Source organism: Notothenia coriiceps, unplaced genomic scaffold, assembly GCF_000735185.1.
Source record: "Notothenia coriiceps isolate Sejong01 unplaced genomic scaffold, NC01 NC01_scaffold00000287, whole genome shotgun sequence".
In the NCBI taxonomy this organism is placed as follows: domain Eukaryota; kingdom Metazoa; phylum Chordata; class Actinopteri; order Perciformes; family Nototheniidae; genus Notothenia; species Notothenia coriiceps.
In genome coordinates this window covers 40,322-61,456 of record NW_011332988.1, presented here as the reverse complement: position 1 = coordinate 61,456, position 21,135 = coordinate 40,322, and the positions used below count along the sequence as shown (strand labels likewise).

The window sequence follows — 21,135 nt, the reverse complement described above, 5'->3', positions numbered from 1 at the left end:
ATAAGTCCAGTATGAATGTAACTATTTACAAATGAAATTCCAATTGAATTTCAAGAATCTGGTAAATAGGCTGTCCTGTCCCGCTCAGAAGCAAATAGTAACATGTATTTAAAGATACATAAAGTAAAACGGAATTACAAAAATCCACAATCAATTACAATTAAATTACAATTTCAAAGAATCTGCAATAAGGTATCGGTCTGTCCTCATGGAGCAATGTAAACAACATTGTATCATTTAGATACATGAAAGTACAATATATTGAACACTGTTGCTGCTGTCATTCCCCCTAATGATAACCTGAGATGGTGAATTATAACTCCCTCCATGAAAATTGTTTCAGGAAAGGGTATAGGAGTAACAGTGTAGAACTAGATAAGGCCTTGTGTCATGATAAGCCACGCCTGCGTTACTTTATTAAGGAAAAGGTGGCGAGCGTTCTTTTTAATGACAGTTAGCTTTCTCTGCTTTATCATCCATTGTCTAGTTCCTTTCTCTATCAAGCACAATGAGAGCAGCGCTGGAACAGGCTCTAGCGTGTCAGTGCTTGTGATTTGGATCTTCTCCGCATATTTGTCCGGGTGTTTTGATTTCAAGTGGTGGAGTAAATCCGAAGTGGTGAAAAGTTCTTGCAGTATAACACCCCCTCGAGGAAATGTCAGCTGAACACAGTTTTACAAATCGCAATCCGCGCCTTCTTTCTCTGATATTTTGAAATATCTCCAAGAGCCGGCAGACATGTTGGCGTGAGCCAGCGCGGCATGGTCGCGGAACGCCGTGCTTGTTGCAAGCGTTTTGATTACGTATTCACAACAACACGTAGTTACCCAACGTACCCTGTTCTCTGCATTCGGTGATATTTTTTTCGATGCTGGGCGAAGGGGCCTTTTTAACCATTTGTCGGGCCGATAATATTCGGCGGCCCCGATATATTCGGTGCATCCCTACAAATGGGATTTTGAAAAGCGGGGGGGACATGTCGCCCCCTGTCCCCAAGTGGAAATTACGCCATGCGCGTCTACCCAACATGAACAAGTATTTACATTTTCATGTTAATCGGGCACAACGCACACCGATTTGTCAAAAAGCAGGGACGCAGCTACATAGTTCACCAAAGTAGGTCTTAGCCTCTTTGCCCTCTCAGTCAAAAAATCACAAGACAAGGATACAATGGATAAGATCTCAAGACAGTGTATGGCTCAAGAAGACTTAGGTAATATCACTCAAAACTGTGTGTGTGTGTGTGTGTGTGTGATCGATCACTGGATCTTACCTTTTTAGAAGTGTTTCTTCCTTGCCCTTTTCTTTGCAAAGTCTGTGACAAGTTCATCAAAAATCCTAACATTGCACGCTAGATCAACAACATCCTCAGGCTCTGTGACCATCACTGTTCCTTGTGGTTGCTGGCCTAATTTGTCATTTTTAGCTTTTAAAAAAAAGCTATTTATTGTTGGGAAATGTTTTAATGCAGCCGCCACTCTCTCTTCCTTTTTCTTTCTTTTCACTGCCTTGCTGGGCGTTCAGCTGCTACAGGCACCATCCTTTTAGCTCACGTGACACAATGTCAATGTGACATGAGTGAAGCTGGGGTTGTGATTCGACTTTAGACCGCCGCCTCGTAGTAATGAAGTTGATCACATACATAGTGAGAGCTACAGTAGAGATGGTTTAGAAGATATATTAATTTGACCCTATAGAAAAGCTGAGTTATTAATTGCGACGGAGAGTGAGTTTCATTTAAAACAATGTATGATGAGTGAGGTTGTGCCCAAAAAATAAAAATATCTTTTTTTGTTTCTATTGTCACTGTGCCCAGTGTGCCCTGTGGTTAATCCGGCCTTGGGTGGGGGCTATTGGGATCTTCCATTTAAAGTGATGTTTAAAATTCACATTTCAAAGTGCTGTTTGACGCTCGGCGTAAACTTCGCGCACTGCCAATCACAGAGCTTGAGGACTAATCACGGGGTTTGTCAAGCAAAGCACATGGTGTAGTCCTAAAAGATAGCTGAGGATTATGGGTAGTGTAGTGTCTTCGGCAATCCTAAACTCCGAAAAAATATTTGTTTCTCCGAATCAAAGGGGAAAAATACAAAAGCATTGTACGCAATTTTTAAACCAATCAATGTTGTGTAATTAACAAGGATAATCTGGTGTTTTTGAGTTGATGTGTAGTGCAGATATCACTGTAAAATCAATCGACAGTAAGGAGAATACTTACTTCCGGGTGTAAAATTCTCCGCTATCCAATGGGAATGGACGCTCACATTGCCTTTACCTGCTGCCGACATGGACCGATGCGGTGCTTCCCTGAGCGTCAAATACTGCCGCCGATGGGAATACATTGCAATCGGTTGAAAGGTCTTTGAGTCCGTTTATGAAGCTGAAGGAGACTCGGCGCGTCAAAACTGCACGCCAAAGGACCCTGACCAAGCGTCGCTATTGGACTATCAGGGAGTGAAACTGTGTTGCTCAAATATGTTAACAGTTGTAGTGACTGGAAGACTGTACTGAACATATTTGCTAGTGTATTCATTTGACCATTAACCTTTTACTCACACTCATGTTCACGCTCTTCACCACAGCTTATAAAGATCTAAATATCCTTTCCTTGTATTGCTTTTTACGAAATAACAACCTAAAACTGTTCCATCAGGACAACACTGAAATCCTGGGTTACATACTTGGCCTGCTGTCTTCTGTCATCGCCTGTACCTCCAGGTTCCCTGCCCTCTGTAGAACAGTAAGTGACAGTACACAAGATGTCAGAGCATCTTTGTCTTGCATTCACAAAATTGGTCCCAGTATTAAATCTCTTTCAAACGTTCTCCCTTTAGTACAGAGGGGAGATGTTGACCTGTGCCCACATCTTCTCTGGGCTCCTGTGCTCCCTGGCTAGTGCCCTGTATGCTGCGGCCATACTCCTCTACAGCACTCGGTTTGGGTTTATTTTAAGAGTCATGCCGTGGCTGCTGTCAGCGATATGCTGCATCACCCTGGACCTTCTTGTATCCTCCATAAATCAAAGTGTGATTACATACTACTTGCTCACAATCAGTCTGATTTGTTTTCCTTGTATGTGAAAACCTACAAACAACTTTTATTTAAAAGTGAAGGAGCACTTAATCAACAACAATATAAAATAGAAGAGAAATATGAAATAACACTATTAAAGCAATTGGAAGTGGTAGGTTTGTGCAGAAATGTGGAAAAACGTTCCGTTTAGCTCAAGGCTACACTCCAGCGTAACACTCCTGAAAAGGTTTTAACCAGGTCATTGGGAACAGCGTTGCAAAAGGTTTCTGGTTGGATTCACAATATTTATTCAGCTTTTCCAGGTTCTGATCTTTCTCATATAATATTTTCAGCAAAAACAGTGATAGACACCATGACTAAAGAAAAACACATTTTAAATAGGACTCTAATAACAACATTACTGCCCACACTGTTAGATATCTGGGGAATACATGCACTTCATTTATTTGTAATATATAAATGATGTCTTGAAATGCTTGAATGTATGTGAATTGTTTTTGGTTTTTCAACCAGTTGGAATCTGTTGACCTTTAATCTAACATCAGATTCTTGTCATCCACTGGTGGAAGAGAGGAACAACACGGCAGCTTGTACATTTTTCTCCAGACAGAGAAAACCTTTTAGGAGGATCAGGCATCCCGACTGAGGATAACGATGTCATGAAGAGACAAAGAAAACAGCAAGTTCATTCTTCAGCAAGGACTAAAGTATGTTTAACAACAATACAAGACTTCTGAACTGATTATTTTATATAAACAATGACGATAAGATGTTTTCTACTCATTCTACTCATTAATTGTGTGGATGTGCATGCGTCAGTTTTATAATATCAATGCCAGTGCTGTTTTCTAGTTTGAGCATAATATTCTACAACTTTTTTCAAAGATAAATCCTGTCCAGAGGATGACTGAGATGGGCGGTTATATGGATGTCAGTCTTCATCCTGTAGAAAAAGTAAGCGAATAATCTGGTGTGGAACAGATTGCAAGCTCACTTACTTTGTTTTGCACCTCCATCACCGGTCAATTCTTGCATTGGAATATATTTATTTTTGTTTTGCAGACTTGCCTTCAGAAAGTGACGTTGTCCGAGGTGAAGGACCTGCCTCTCAACATGACGCTGCGAGTGATCGGAGGTGACCGTTTCTACTCCTCAGATACATCCTGTGAGTCTTCCCCTGTCAGCTCTGACCTGGAGGTGGGTTGGAGCCCTGTGTAGCCCTGTTGGTGAGCAGTAGGACATCTTCTTACAAACTTTAAGCTATTCAGTCAGAGCACAGGTCTAAAATAAATGCGTTACATTTAATGCAAAATACAGTAGCCAGCAACTGCATAAGCAAAGTTGAACCCCTTGGATTAAATGTTAAGCCTGTAGTTATCTGAAACTGATATTTCACCCATTATTTGATTTCAGCCAGCAGTGCGACAGTGACTTCAATTTGGTATGTCCGGTTGTCAAAAGGGAAAATCTTGGGGAAAAGTCTCTAATTTTCACTATTCCATATATTATTTACATATTATTTCTGCAATATTTCAGCAATTGTGGATACTGAAAACCTTTATAATCTCAGACCGACCAAGCTTTTAAGTGTAATTATCATTATTTGCCACTGGGGGGCGGCAATATTTAGTATTGCATGCCTACCGTGACAGCATAAATGAATACAACATGGTGTTTGACTGCTGTGCAATATCCCCCTTGAGTAAACTGCTGTTATTCATGAATCTGTAATTGTATTGCCTTTTTATATATGGGCTTATGTAACGGGTTTCCCTGCAAAGCACAGCACGGAAGTTCATAAAGAGGTTAAAGTCAAAACATTATAATTGATTTACTAAAAGGTTGGAAAAAATACGGTTGTACCTCCTGTGTCTGTAGGTAATATACTTTTAGTATGTAAGGGCTGTCCCATTGAGATAAGATAGATGAAATGCCTCATTCATTTTTGAAGTTATATTGAGCAAATTAAACGTCCAGCGCTTAGTCATAAGAAGTAACTGTCAGGAGAGGTCAGGAGTTTGTGTTAATGTGACCCTGAGGGAAGTAAGCCAGACAGTCATCAGAGGTTCTTTTAAGAAGACAACAGTCAGCATGCTCTTGTTGGATTGATGAGTCAAACTCTTTGGAGACACCCGTTTTTGTGTGAGGGTTTGTGGGTAAAAGTCTATGAGGAGAATATTTGTGAGAAGCAGAGTATGTATTTCAATGATGATTTGAAGAAGTGGAAAAAAGTGTCTTTATTCTACAGCGTACAATTTCTGCCCAGAATTAAACATCTTCTACACTGCAAAAAACAGACTTGTTTGAGACGACAGCTCCAAACTCCACTGTTTTGAGTTTGAGTTTGCAGGGAGAGTGAAATTACTGGCTGTTCTTTTTCAGGCACTCGAGCCACAAGAGAAACTCCCTTACTGTTCTGCTGTGGAAAACCAAGCTATGGAGGATGTAATTTATTCAGAAACAAAGGCAAATGGTGTCGGCGCAAACAATTGCATCTTGATTCCATTTATGAAACAGGAAAAAGCAAATGACGCGACTGCCCCTTAGTACATGTAAGAAAAGTAAGAGGCCTTTAACAAAAGTTTCAAAATGTAATATGTGGTTATGTTGTATGTGGTAGAGTGTACAGCTGTATCTGGCTGTGTGAAAACTCCTCCTCTGTACCTTAATCTAATCTAAACTCTCAATGGTTGGTGGAGGTTTGTTTCCCGGAAAATGTCAGGAGCTTCTAAATATTCAATGTTTTGGGTGCAGCTCACATTAGTCTGCAAGGCTATAATACACAATCTGTAAACTCCTGATATTATCTGATAATCTTTTCTGATCAACACATCACCAGTCTGAGGTTCTTCTAAACAAAGACAGCAGGTACATTCATAGATTGGCCCCTCCCTTTCTGGCAGGTTTTCCACTTGCTGGTTGTTATTATTAACAGAAGCTGTTTACTTGGTGATTTAATGGAAAGTTGGTTTCCACAGTGTCTAATGTGTAATCTCCAACACAAAATATACAGATGAGTTCCAGCCTGCGCTTTGAAAACTGTCGCTTGATATTTGGTTGTCAAACTTTTCCACTACATAAAACGCAGAGGTCACCCAACTGTAAAAAAGCCAGCCGAGGAAAGAAAGAAACAGATCATAGTGCTAGGGAACAATTTTAGATGTGTATACAGAATACATGAATAAAAAAGTTGTCTGCTTCTCGTGAAATCACCATAATTACGGATCATGATAAAACCACACAAGGTTTTGCAGTGTGTTTCTTGCATACAGCGAGCAGTCAGAGTTCACTGCACCCAACAGCGTGAATTGTCCATTGTGCCCTTTGTTTTCTTGCACATTTCTGCTGAGCGCCAGTTCTTCGCTGAGGTGGAGGTGAGGGGAGGGGGTGTAAGCAAGGGTAAGAATTGTTTGAGATTTGCTTTGTGGCCCAATTGTTCTCCTGTAAAGGATATTTGATTAAAGACCAGCACTGGGTTGGGCCTGTCTGCCTAGGAAGTAGTGCAAAATAGTTGCTTGTCTATAGGGGGCCAGTGTTACCCTCGCTGCTATTTTGGGAGATGTTTATGGTCTCCTGTGTGATGCCTGCTGGCCAGGATCTAACTGTGTGTGTGAGCAAGTCTAGGCATTTTGCATTCTTGACATTTTACTAATGCTCTTACAAAACAACATGAGTCATAAAAAAGGACCTCAGACATTACAAATAACCAGTATTAAATGGGATAAGGATCAGGGTCTGATGTAACCACAAGTATTTCTGTACTCCAGAAATCATAAGGCAAGACAAAGAAGTGCTAAATGGACTGTATTCGCTGCTCGCATGTAGTTTAGATGGTGTGAGCACACTGTAACCACTATGAGACATAATCTGTCACCCAAAAAAATACCAATGTTGAGGCCCCAAAGGGATAGTTTGGATTTATGGGTAGATTGAGGTAACTATCCATAGTCTGTTTATTACCTACAATAGATGAAGGTCTACATACTCCCAGTTTAGAGGATCAGACAGGAGGGCAGGCGAAAAAGAAAATCAATGTGCTGATGTCGACGGGTGCAGCAGACAAAGGTATTATAGCCATAATTTAAAGAAAAAGAAAAGTCCCATCGAAAAAAAACACAATAAGCCATATTTAGAATATTATCCTGCTTTAATACTTGCTGTGAGATTGCCTTTATGATCAAAGATATGACAAAAATATGAATATTGTGTTTTTGTCAGTAGTGTCTGGTAGCTTTGGAAAGAGTCTGATAGCTAATCAAATAGAAACCGACCAATCCATTTATGGATGTCTTTACAGCACAATATTTTTTTATTGTGTCCTAAGACATAACAGAATGAATGAATAGCTACAGGGATGGTTAATAAGCTACTAAGGTGTGATGAGTGTTATCTAAGCATTGTAAACTATGACACATCAAAATGCTTCATATTGAATTCTCCATCATAATATCTTGACTGTTCTGTATTTTTCAGTGGGATTTTGAAGAGGCAAATGCCCCGTGGAGAGAACCAACAGCAAATCAACAGGAGGGAGAAGAGTTTCCGACTCAAAGGCCAACAAACCCCAAACCCTTCTGCACCTGTGCCATGTTTGGATTCCCACAGAAAGTCCTGTCTTCGAGAAAAGAGAATGAGATGCAGCTTTGACAGAAAAACAAACAAATGTCATTATCAATTACTAATGTGATACACATCTGGTGCATTTATTTGAGGGGAAATAAAAAGATAAAACACTAACCTGTTATCTGTCTTGTTTTACTTAAGCTGATGTGTGTGATGCAATAAACAGTATATTTCTCGTCAACTCGACTGGCCAGTGTTGATCAAATGACGATTAAAATTGCAGATTTTGCATTGTGCAGTTTGTCTCTTAAATATAAATGTACCTTTAACTAAAGCTTGTGGCTTAACTAAGTCAAAGCTCTGTCTTATTCACAAAGCCTTCTGAAAACTGAGAGAAGTCTTTCCCTAATAAAACAATATTGCGACCCTGCTGCCTTGCAGGGTTATGGGGTCATATCCTGTATTTTGCTTGTCGCCCCAGGTTATCAGGGCTGGACTGGGAAAAGGCCCCTCAGAGCAGATAGGCACCAGACTAGACGGCCATGACTCCCCCGTCCTCTCCATCATCCCTCAGAGCTCCATCTGCCTGCTCCCAGTCTTTAGACCATGGTGTTGGAGCAACAGACCAGGCCATTTTTAACTAAAGGGACTTCCTAAAACTGATAACGGAACAATACACAGATTAGAGCAAAGTTATGGAGCTCATTTTACTCCTCCCTGTTACATTTCCCTAAGTGATATGCCTGTCTGAGACAAATTACTGGGAAACAACTAATGAAGTTGAACAGCAATTGCTGATATCAGCTGTAGAAATGAATGTCATTCAACACCTTGTTCGGTGTGTAAACATGACATGATAGGTCGGGCTGGGAGATAATTCAATAATATTGTTTACTTATGGTTATATATGGGTTATCCATGTCAAGATGATAACATTTCATATTGTTCCATCTGTTGTTGTAAATGATTAGGTTACATTTTAAGCTAAAGGGCTTTTTTTGTGCATTAGTTTCTGCAGATCAGTTCTCATGTAACATGGTAAAAAAGAGCTTTGAACATTTGTATAATTATTTCACGTCTGGTTTTATATACCATCATGTCAGGAAATCCCTATTAATAATGTGATGTTAACCACACCCTTACTGCCAGTGGACATTTGACCTCCTAAATTCAGTCAGTGCTTAACCAGATCCAACTGGTAACGCTCCACCTCCCGCACAAGCTCCGACTCCTTCCCCCCCAGAGAGGTGACGTTCCACGTCCCCAAAGCCAGCTTCTGTCGCCCGGGTCTGGTCCGTCGAGACCCTCTGCCTTCACTGCCACCCTTCTGGCAGCGCACCCGACCCCATCGCTGTTTCCCGTAGGTGGTGGGCCCGCGGGACGGAGAAGCGGAGGTGTTGCCCACGTCGCCTTTTCGGGCTGTGCCCGGCCGGGCTCCGTGGCAAGCCCGGCCACCAGACGCTCGCCGACGAGTCCTCCTTCTGGGCCTGGCTCCAGAAGGGGATCCCGGGCTTCCTCCGGGCCGGGTATCCTCACTTCGTGTGTCGTCTTTCATGAGGTCTTTTGCAGTGCTTAGTACATATTTATTTTTGTTTTAATGAATTTGGGATGTGATTAATCAACCCACATAGAAATGCCTTGGGTGCTTCCTGCTGCATAGGCTATATGGCGCTGGGCTAATGTAGTGTTGCTAATGGATAGGAATGTATCCCATGTGTGCAGCTTAGTTAAGAAGCCTGACATCTGAAATGCAGAATAAGATAAATGATTACTCACATAGTGGCTGTTTAACTGGAACTCAGATTGCAAAATATGTTTCCTCAACTTCACTGGAGTCAATATCTTTGTAAAAGTTTAATCTTTTTGGTTAAAAACTTAAGCTATTAACCTGCATGTAAATGGACCTTAAAAAATGTCTTATCTGTATATCCAACAGATTCAATAAACTAAGCCGTCTGATGTCATGATGAGTGCTGAGCTAGCATTGCTCCATCTCTGGGCCTCATCTCTGTCCCTTCTGAGACTAGGCCAAAGGAAAACAAACCGCGTGTCCCACGTAAAAAGGTGGAATTCTGTTTGCAGAAGTGATGAAGAGGACGGATTAGCACATCTGAAGCTGCAGTGGGAAACAGCCTTTTCTGTTTTTCTTGGCCCATGCGTCAGAGATCGCCTCACTGAAGAGGACATGGAAGACATTGGCTGATTTGAGCCCGCAGGACATTTTGTTCACCTCACACAGGGGGAGCAGGGAGAGGGGAAATGTTCAGGAGTGAGACAACATACTGAATGGTTGCAATGAATGTGTGAGCAATAAATCATAAACAGAAAGCTGAATAACAAATACCTCGTTTTTACTGAATACCTGAATAAAGATTATGAGTTGCATAAGAAGGGGGACTATTTTTGACATATTAATGTTCCAATATCCTTTTAAAAATAAAAAAAAGTATTCAACTGTGTGGCTAAAATCCAAAAATTGCAAAAATAAGCCACTATTATGTGGCCAAGATGAATATACAAGACAAATTGTTCACAATATGCATTTGAATGGAAGAAAGTCAGATGTTGCAACTGACCCCAATCAGTGGAAAGTTGCAATACATATAATTTAAAATACATTACATTTAACATTCACTTTTTGTCTAGAGCATAGTATTCTTCAAATATGTATTGTTTTACAATAATATTATAGTTTTATAAATGTATAGCCTACAATAATAAAGTAGCATTACTTATTGTACAAAACTACAACTTTTTTCAAACTGATTTTTTCGCCACACTTGTTCACCTCAAAAATAACTTTAGCATAATCAAAAAGCATTATAAACTTTTATTTGCGTTAGATATCCTTTAAATTACCCAGAATAACTGAAAAAAAATGCTGTTGTACGTTCTATCAAGACAAGGCTCCACTCTGTAAGCCATGACAACACCATGTGCTAGCTACAAACACAGACTTTAACACATGCTATGATGTCACAATCAACACAACAACGCAACCGTATGTTTCGTGAATTCATATTTTGTCAAGACAATACGCTTCCCTTTTATTGCCGAAATGACATTTACTACATGGGGGTGGTCTCGCTCTCCACCTTGCTCCCCCCCCCAGTGAAGTCACTTCCTGCCGTCAGACAGCCAGTTCAGGCCAGTTCACCACGGCTGTAGTACTCAGTCTGTCCCACTGAGCTGTCAATACAGAAGCTCTCCACTCTGCAACCCGGCTGTTGCGACAACATTTTCCTACTAAACCTAGTCCCTCTTTCTCTTCAACGACGTTTTCCTTCAGATAACAGCTCCTCTCTTCTCACCATGACTCGGAGGTGATCTTCAGAGTGTCCCGGTGGTTCTGGGTGAGTGTGTTAGATTATGTTTGCCTTCATCGCTGTCATCATCACCCATGTGGCTAGCTGCAGTTGGGGGAAAAAGCTAACGTTAGCTGATGCGTTTCCGGGAAAACTGGCCTGGCTTAATATAGAAACTCTATTTCTCTCAAATAGTTTCTGAAACCGAAAGAAGGATGAGCAGTGAAAGACACGTGAAGGTTGTTATTAGAGGTAGTATTACGTAGCGGGCTAACAATGGATATCGGCTAACGTTAGCCAGCTAGCCAACGATGTCTTGAAGCCATGGTTGGTTGTCACCAGTGATCACTAGTGAATGTTATCAGGTCTGTCGGAAACATGAGATAGTGAAAGATAAAACACGTATGTTCTTACAATGTAGATAATTGACAGTAACACAGGACACAGGTGTGATTGTAAGAGTATTTATTTGGTCCTAATTGGCTTAAGACTGAGTTTTCTTCCGTTGGGGGTGGTTGCTAACAGTTACTGGTCTTACTTTTCATTTAGTGTAGGCAGTAAATTTTTCTTTTCTTTAACATAGACCCTGAAATTACATATAGATAGGAAAAAAGGGGAGGACACATGTTAACATAGGGAATGTTAGTTTGAGAATGATATGGTGAGTAATTGCTGAAGGGAAACAGCTGTGATGTGTCAGTGTCTTCAACGACAGGCTTCTTTGGAAGCCGTTATAATAAAATAAAGTATGTAATGATATAAGAGTCAATTATGTACAATACACAAGCAAGCCATCTTATGTACCTATTAAACAGTTGCCAGGAATTCAAGTAATGAGAACATGTAATTGGTCATATAAACAAACACTTATTGTAAGAACTATTTCCTTTTTTAATTGTTTTACCTTGAACATTAACACTTGACATTATCATCTCTTTTGAGAGTTAATAAAATTCAAAAGCATGAATCTGATCCTTCCCGGGACATTCTTAAATGAAAAAACAGTATTTCCAACAGTGAAAGTATTGATACTGGTCACTCCAAAATGTAAATAAAACTGTATGAAACCTAAGCAAACTATGTAAATGCTGATCACGCCTTCTTCAATAAATGCCTGTTTGTCTCTTTCACGCTTGCCTCAGGGTGATCTTGTAGGTTAAAACTTTACCCTAAAATTGAAAAGGAGAGGAACACACTTTATTTGTGAAACATTACAGTGTGCAGACATCCTTTTGTCATGAGGGGACAGCTGTCATTTTTTAGGTGCTGCATTATATAGATTAGCTGCCTGAATGCATACAGAAGTCAAAGCTAGCCAGCAAAGGGTCAACAAGAAGAAAGCCCACTGCAGCATCAAAACTGTATGAGAAAGTTGTTCTAGCTAGAAAATAGCTGGAATAAAGCTTTATATATTTCCTCTTCCTGCTGCTACATTAACTTAATACCAATAATTCGAGGGAGATGTTTTCTGGAAGTTAATTTAGGATAGAAAAGATTATGAGGGAAGAACATTTTTACATTTTGAACAAACAATTTGTTAGGCAGAAAATGTGCATTACTGTATGTTTACACATTGTGAAATGGTCACCTTTTGGCTTGTAAACAAGTCTTAGATTTGCACTTCTGGCCTCATACAATTTTAATGTCAAATTGCATGGGAACCAAGAGTGAACAGTAATGTAATGTCTTGCCACAAATTATCAAATTGATTTGAGGTCTGGACTGTGACTTTCCCACAACATTTTATTTTTGAATATCCCACAAGCCTTCCAATGGTAGCCAATATCATGCGAGTTATATTCAACTGTGACTTTCTCTCTGAACATCTAGAGAGCTGTGACTGGTGAAGCACCATGGTCGCAAGAACATATCTCTGATCCTTTACAGTAGCTCATTCAGAGGTGCGTTAGGCCTCTTGGTGGACTCTTTCAAAACATTGCATTTTGATGGTCTTATAGCTGTGCTGTTTTCCTTTTTGCTTTTCCATTTGGTTGTCATTGGCCTTACTTTCAATGAACATCCAGTGCCTTTTTTGTATTCTAACAGGGATGGTTCACATATTTAACAAGATCATTGATTAATCAGCATTCATTTATCTTAGAGGCAGGCTTATTTATTAAAAAAATAAATCTTACAACTTAACTTGCAACTATGATTTCCATTGAGTTTTGTGTAACTTCAGGCAACCATTGGGATGATTTAAGTGTGTTAAGCAAAGGGAACGGGTTATCTTGTTTTGTCAAGTCTTGTGTAATATTACTGTTGCTAATTTAGTTTCATTTTTCCCTTTGATTTAAAATCAGTCTTGAAGTGGCTGCATGCTGTCCATGTGTATATCAGTAATTCAAACTGATTGCCATTCATCAATTTGTGCCCGCACACCTGCGACACCAAACCCATTTCAGTTAACAAGGTGCCAGAAAGGGATTTTTCTTGTCATCACCAACAACAATCTGTGAAGAAGAAGCCTTCATCACAGTTGGCATAGGGGCATGGTAAAAGGCACACTGAGGGAAACACATTAATAACTTACCTGGACATTGATAAAATAAAACACAAGTCATTGTTTGTTCAAAACAGATTTATTGGAAGTCTTTTACAAGTAACCTGCTTACCCTCTCCTTCAAGGTTGTGAAGGCCAAAAAGGGCAACGGAAAGAAGCAGCCTTAAGTAGAGGCTCAATCAGTGGGAACACCTGTGCTCAATTGGAGCATAGTGCATGGGCACGGGTGGCACTTTTCTTGCAAGTGTAAAAATGTTATTGTTTGGGGCTTCTCTGGTCAGAAAGATATAATATGTTGACCTATTTTGATTTGTTGTGTTTGGGTAATTTGTCTTGCATTGTGAATGTGTTTGTAGATTAGAATGACATTGGTTAGGGGTATAAATAGTGGATTGTCCTATGGGGAGGCGTTTAACATGTATAAAACCCTCGCCACAAGTGTTTTGGAGGAGTGTGGCTGGAGAGCAGAGAGGTACCAGTTATATGTCCTCGACCTGTATTTATATATGAGGTTTTTGTTTTCTTCCTGTAAAGTCCTTGTTACTTTATGTTTTTTCAGCATGTTGGCTGTCAATAAAAGCACCTAAGGATACATTTTTTGTGTCTCTAGCCATCTTATTTAGTTCCTAGTTTTTTCATCGAACCTTTTTGTAACACAATCAATATAAATATGTCCTATCAGAGGTCCTGTCGGCTTCATTTGTGTACCAACTGCACAGTGCAGTTTTCTGTTGTATTCATTGTCTGTTCTGTTTATACATTAACAGAGACAATGCAATTAAATGATTAGTGTGTGTGTGGCTATAATCAAAATGTGACATTTGAGTCCAAATAAAGAATCTTCACACAAATACCCCAGTGCAACCTTTCACTAAACACTTAATATGTCACAGGTGACATGCGGCATAAACTTCCACTTGGAGTCAAGGATAGACAGGCATTATTTCAGGAAAGCTTTGGGAACATTTCCTTACATTTGGCACAAAAGTCAACTTGGATTAGCTGATTAGAATTTGGTTGAGAGATGAAAGATCAGGCCATAAAATGCATTTATTGTCATTACTCAAGAGAATCAAATGTTTGATGGGATATAATGACGCGGGATGACATAAACTGAAACTTGTAAACTGATTGGTCGAAACTTGCAAGGTGATAATTCTAATTGGCAGCATTATTGACACACTCTAGCCTGTATGTGCAGCATTCAGAGAAAAGCCTAACTGGTGAGTAAAGAGTCCTCTGATTTCCCATTCTTTGTAAAGCATCTACTGAATTCCAATGTAGTCTTACAATGAATAAACTAATCACTGTAGTCCTACTATTTAGTTTAAGTGGCACTGTCTTCTGCCAGAATAAAGTCTACTTAAATATTTGGCCAAATTGGAGCGTAGACATACTCTGTATTAATGCTTGGTTTTGTTTTAGGACTAGTTGACATGATGACTTTGTTTAGCTGCTGGATCCGTTTCACATATTGTTTATGTCTGGATTCCTATAATCAAGAAATTGAACTTGCCCTTTTCACCTTTGAACTTTCTTCCTATCTGTGAGAGAACTTGAGGTCTTGTTCAAAGATGCAGTGAGGTGCCAATATTCCACTGGCCTTAGAGTCAATGCCTCAAGACTTTTCACATGTGAGCTTTAAGAAAGCAGCTTGGGATGGAAGGCCTGCCAGTGTTTGTTCAGAGTGGAAGTGAGAAATATCCTGACATGGTAAAAGTCCTGTCAGCAGCATAGCTCTGTTTTTGTTTGGGATTCCCACAGCAGCGTGATGGAGAAACATATCTTTCTAGTGCCGGTCTAGCGCTTTGCCTCCAACAAGAGCAGGACAAACCAGCGGCCTCCATCAGTGGAAGTGAGATAAAACACTTGAATTGAAAATAGAAACTGTGAAATTTAACACCGTAACCCAAACTTGAGAATATAATTCTGCAATTAGGTGAATCAATCGGGCATTGCAGATGGACTGAGCAAATCACTGGTGGAAATTGCCTTGCTGATTTTAATCATATTGTTGATCAGCACGGTCCAGCAATTCAGGTAGTCCTTTTTTAAATTGAATTAAAGATTTTGCTGAGCGCTTCAAATTATTTGCATAGCCTGGTCCTTCAAATTAAAGCTTTTAATCCCTTACAAATCTGCTTCTAGTCTTCAGGAGTGGAGTGCACCAGCTGGGCGTAAAAAAGTAGGTCTTAACTCTAACGTCGGGCTTAGCTACGTCCGACTTAGTGATTCGAATTTACACCGAGTGCACCAAGCCTGACTAGTCTAGGTCGTAGCTGCGCCTGGTCTTAAGATGCGCGTCCACGTGAATACACGCGAAACAGTAATTGTTGCCAAGCAACACACGTCTACATAATTTAACACTTGAACTCCTCCATTCAGAGCAAACTAAGATTTGGATAACGAAGTCATGGATAACAGAAACCAAAAGAAGAGAAACATGACGCCCACACCCCGAAAAAGAAAGAGGGATTTTACAGAGCTACAGCGTGAACTGGTGGAGAAAGAGATCGTTCGTGTGGAGGTGGAGACCGCAAAACTGCAGCGGAACATGACAAAATTGAGCTGGAGAAGGAGAAATTAAGACTCAAATTTATAATTCTTAAGAATCAGCAAAGAAAAACGGAAGAAGACAATTTTTCATTCACCATTCTCTAATCATATTTGTTATCTAATGTTCTTGTGTGTGTTTTTTGAATAAAATAGGCTATAAAATGGCCTAATGAAAATATGTGGTCACAATGGGAGCTTATTGAAATGCAATTGCAAAAAAACAGCGTTCATATTACAAATATACAGGGCTATATGTTGTTTATTATGTGATTGTGGTTAACTCGTCCACTGATATCTTCACGGATGCCAGGAGGATTTTGCTGCTTCTTCTTGTGTTTGTAAGTAAATATAATTCCTAAGGCGGCGCTGGAGAGCCAAGGAAACGTGTCTAATAGCCCGACATGCAGTTGTGCGATGAACATTAATCATGTCTCCCACAGTAGTAAAGTAAAATCTGAGCGCAATCAGCACCTGCAAGGTTGGGGAGAGCGCAGCGTTTCTGTCTGATTCGTTCTGTTGTTGAGGGGAGATCTCCTCTATTAAATCAAAAAGGGCTTGTCTGCCGAAACGAAACCTCTCTATCAGCTCACTGAATAGAGGTCCAGTGGGTTTGTTCGATCACGGACGACTCTCTCGTCTTAATGCCCTTTCGTTGTTACAACATGTAAACAAGACACACTGCCATAGTTATTTTCCTTCTTGCCTGTTTTACGTTACTATGGATACTAGTCTCTCTTTCCGATTTACGCCTGCTCCATACTAGGCGTAAAAGTTACACCCAGGTGCAACGCATACAGGGCTTAAGTCTAAGTGGTGCACTAGTCATAACTTTAGTTTGGTCTTAACCTCCGGTTCTACGTCGGACGTAGAGTTACGCCCAGCTTACGCCCAGCTGGTGCACTCTACTCCAGAGGTATAAGTATCATCACTGCGACCAAAACTCAGGGCAGCTAATGCGAAACCAGACAACACACAACTTAGCTATACGGAGCCAAAACGGCAAAAAACGTGTTACCTTATCTGTTTTTCTGATCAAAAGTTGTGTTCAATGGCATTAAAACAATAAAAACGCTGCTGAAGGTTAATTCAACGTGTCTGTGTCACTTTGAAAAGATTACTGATAACCCATCATCATATTTATGTCAATAACGGAGTTTTCATATATAGCTGCTATGATAGCTACGAGAGTGTATGACAGCTTCCGGTTTTGGGCATTCTGGCTGTGCATCACTCTATTCACCAATGGGTAATGTTTAGATGGATTTTAGGAACTTCCCCTCGATTCTATTGGCTCTAACGGTTAAAAAGAGGTGTCAATCATCAAAATCGACCAAGGGGGGCCATAGATATGGAAAATGCACCCAAATGACCCCAGAAGTGTTTTTCTCTAAATCTCTCTAAAAAGGTCAAATATCACTTGTTTTGCATCAATCTTGATACAGGGTACTTATTATATGTTATAGTTTGGATTCCTAAAGCTTTTAGTCTACTATCCCATCATTCAAGGGTGGTTTTCACTATAAGTAATGAGGTTTTTTTTGGAAGGAAACTATAATTTACATTTTTTTTTTTACTATGTTCAATCTGAATTTACTTTAAAATAAAAAAAAATCTGTATTGATTCTGACTTTTCTACATCCAACTCACAGGTTTATCATTGCTTTGAGAAAAAAGATTACCCCTTTTTAGAAGTGAAGATATAGTAATTTGTTCTGGGAATGTCATTTTCGAGCATGAGACCTCAAAAACAGGCTTGAGGCTTAACTGGTTAAAGCTACAGACACAGAATCAGCACTTTTGGAACAAGACTGAAACAGAGGGGTTTATGGGATGCAACAATGATCTGTTTGGTATTTCAAGCCAAACACTTCAGGGACATGTTTTCTATATATCTGAGACCTATAATATCGTTGAAAAAAGAGTATATTTGGGGACCTTTTTAAAGCACCTTGAGTTGCCTCTGTGTATGAGAACGATTGCTTTTTCAATAAACATATTTATAATTATGGCTACCTTGCATTATTTCCTCAGGCCTGCACATAAAGACTGAACACACCAGCAGCCTGTAAACTTGTATCCAGCTGCATGTAAGCTTGGTGAGCAGGCATTCAGCTGTTGAGACTCAGGAATTACTTATGCTTAGGACAACAACTAGTTTATTCAATTATCCCCCTCCACTGCATCAGGCTTCTTCTGCCACACACCCAGCTTTTGCCTTGTCTGCTCTTGAATGTTAAACATATTATTCAGTAGCTAACATTATAACGCAATGCAATAACCTGACCCCCTATTCTTTCCAGGTATATTGTTTTTGTAACGTACCAGATGTACTATGACTACCCACCGCCAACATACCTGGAATATCCAATCCTCATTGCACAAGGTGAGCTGTATGAACTTAAATGTCATTTTTTCGAAGATTCTTTTGTATCTAGAATCCTTACTTGGCTTTTTTCCTCATATACCCACCTCCATTGTCCCTGTCTAGTGAAGTAATTGAAGCAAGAGTTAAAATACAGTAAGAGGTATGGTTACAGGAAAGCAGACCATTTCTCTGACAATTGGGTAATTCTCTTGGTTCACAAGGTTCGCTAGTGAATTAATTTAAGTTTTCCGCACTCTCGCGGGAATATCTCCGCAATGGAGCGAGCTTAAGTTTCACTTTGGATTGCATGATATAGCCCAGCGCAACACCTTCGTCAAACATGTTGCCACTTGTTTTTTCCCTTTTCTGGCGATTTGTAATCTGTTCTAGAAAAACGATGTGTTAGGATTGCAAGAAGCATATAGAACAAACAGTGGATGTATTTTATGAACATTTATCCATGCTGAAAGTAGATTTAGATGTGTTGGGAGTGAGATAGAGATTATTATCTAATATATGCATCCGATGAAGCATTGCAGGAAGTCTGTTGATGATCAGAGGGTGTTGTTGGGGCTGCAAAAACGTTTTTTTATTTTTGTTTTGTATGCAGACCATGCAGGCTAGCCCAATGGTCACCAAGGTTCATGTTTTAATAGCATTTTTACAAAGAATGGCTTTGACCTCAGAGAGATAAACTTGGGCCTGCGACCATAGTTTTACTGTATTTTGTTTTGAAAATCCACAGCGGAGGTTTGTGTCGTACTACATGCGGTGTATTTTGCATATCTCTCAGTAGCCAACGATCTGTGAGTCTGTTGGCTCGGACATAAACTCCGTAATACATGTAGTCTACATTTCATAAGAGATGTAAAACCTGAGCATTTTAAATCGCATTTGAACTAAATGCTTATATAATCTGTAGTTGTATTTGTATTGTTGATTTACTGTGTGAACGAGGCAATATAGAGAAGGTTAAACTGTCATTATTAGGCTGTAATTTATGCTGTTGGAGTGGTAAGCAGCAGGCCTATTGTTTTTGGATATTTGTGGAGTTAGGTGGTCTGCGAGTGCTTTTTTATTGGTTAAGTGGTCCTTGGTATGAAAAAGTTAGAAAAACACTGGTGTATTGCATTGTAAGGGAAAGGGGGAAATAGGAACAAATTATGATATTTCGTATTTGATATTATTGTATAATAGTATTGTATATGCCAATGATATATTTTTATGACACTGGCACTGTCAGATCAGGTAATGTTCTAATGGCCTTGCTCAGTATTTACATACAAATGTATCCCAGTTGTGGGAATTATGATTTGATATTCAGTAATGTATATAGATCAATGATGGAGGGTTCTGCTACTTTAAATATTTGCGGCGAAAATATTATTGGCATTAGTATTTTTAAAGAAAAATAAAATAATTGATTTACTCTTCATTTGAATTATGTGTTGAATGGCCAATAACCACACAAAATAATACAAAAAAGTAAAAATGGACTTCCGGTTGGGCATGACGGAGTAGAGACGTGCGTAGTTCTGCTCCCGCAAACTCTTGTGTTGTAACTTTTCTGAAGCCCGTAACTCTTCCTTAACTTACATTTAAGTGAACATTAATATTATTCCGCTCACAACGCCACCGTAGCATGCCGTCCAAATCGGCGAAAAGCAACAAAAAAGAACAAAACGCCACGACCGATAGCCCCGAGCTAACTAGCAACAATCTCAGCATCGCGGGCATAGCTGGCCTCCTTGAAGACCACCGTAGAGCTCTCTCTGCCGACTTTAAGTCTGCCATCTCAACTCTCGAAGCAAAACTAGACCGAATCCAAGCGACTGTGTCAGACCACGGGGCAGACAATTGCTTCGCTCGAGTCCAATGCTAACTTGCAGGACGAACTCATGTTAGCCCTGGAAGCTACTTGTGCTACGCTAACGGACAGCAATGTTAAACTGCTGGCCAAAGTCACTGATCTCGAGTCCCGCAGCCGGCGCAACAATATAAGAATTGTCGGTTTGCCAGAATCCATTGAGGGCCCCCATCCCTCGACATTCTTCCCGAATCTGCTGATGGAGGTCCTTGGTGGAGGGCGTCCTTGATTCGCCGCCGGAGTGTCTAAAGGTTTCTCACTGTCCATCCACCGACAAGCCCAAGCCGGCCGACAGAGGCACGGCCGGTCATCCATCCCTGCGTCCACAGGTACCAGGCAGAAGGAGAAATATTATCCGTTAGGCCCGGGCCAGAGAGGCAAGCCTACAGATACCAAGAGTACGCCCATCGCCATCTACGAGGACTACGCGACCTCGCAGTGTAACAGCAGGCTACAAATACCGAGCATGCCTCCTTAAGTCTGGCTGTTTCTCTGGACCTGACGGAAGACGTGGTAGATGGCTAGGCCAGCTAGAGCATGAGAGAGGAATCCGTACTCGCTCACGCCAGCCCTGGGTTCCGCTTCTGCGAGGCTTTCATCGGCATACGAAGGGAGGTAAGAAGAGATCCGTCTCCTCGGTGGCAGAGCTAAGAGTGCTAATACCGCATCCCATTCGTGCCTGACGCCTGAATCATCTCACCGCGTCTGATGACTTAGTAAAAGACGTATTATGTACTTTTTTTGTATTGCTGCTTTCATGGACACTTTTTGTACATGCACTTTGGCCGCTCCTCCGGTATTTGCACTGATAGTTTGAGTCTGAGTGCGTGTTATTGCAATGAAAAAAAAAAAAACTATTGACATGTACGCTCGTACGTGTTTACACTCCATGGACCCAGGTAACTTGGACTTGCTGAATGCTGTTTGAACTGATTCTCTATGG

At 40.4% G+C, this 21,135-nt stretch overlaps 2 protein-coding genes across 5 annotated transcripts in view; both read left to right on the top strand.

Moving 5' to 3' along the window:
* The window catches only part of tmem44 (transmembrane protein 44), a 12,938-nt gene extending 5,150 nt beyond the window's left edge, over positions 1 to 7,788 (top strand). The window contains exons 5-10 of one of the 3 annotated variants that reach the window (XM_010791499.1): positions 2,654 to 2,740; positions 2,835 to 3,005; positions 3,579 to 3,740; positions 3,919 to 3,987; positions 4,096 to 4,230; positions 7,507 to 7,788. In XM_010791499.1, the coding sequence (XP_010789801.1) occupies positions 2,654 to 2,740; positions 2,835 to 3,005; positions 3,579 to 3,740; positions 3,919 to 3,987; positions 4,096 to 4,230; positions 7,507 to 7,680 (798 nt within the window). In that variant the 3' untranslated portion in view covers positions 7,681 to 7,788. Of the gene's footprint in view, positions 1 to 2,653; positions 2,741 to 2,834; positions 3,006 to 3,578; positions 3,741 to 3,918; positions 3,988 to 4,095; positions 4,260 to 7,506 lie in introns of all 3 variants that reach the window. The other 2 variants (XM_010791577.1, XM_010791645.1) reach the window with 2 other exon arrangements.
* A 2,962-nt stretch (positions 7,789 to 10,750) lies between these two features.
* The window catches only part of atp13a3 (ATPase 13A3), a 41,903-nt gene continuing 31,518 nt past the window's right edge, over positions 10,751 to 21,135 (top strand). For both annotated transcript variants that reach the window (XM_010791389.1, XM_010791320.1), the window contains exon 1: positions 10,751 to 10,949. The gene's annotated coding sequence lies outside the window, so the exon portion shown is untranslated. The remainder of the gene's footprint in view (positions 10,950 to 21,135) is intronic.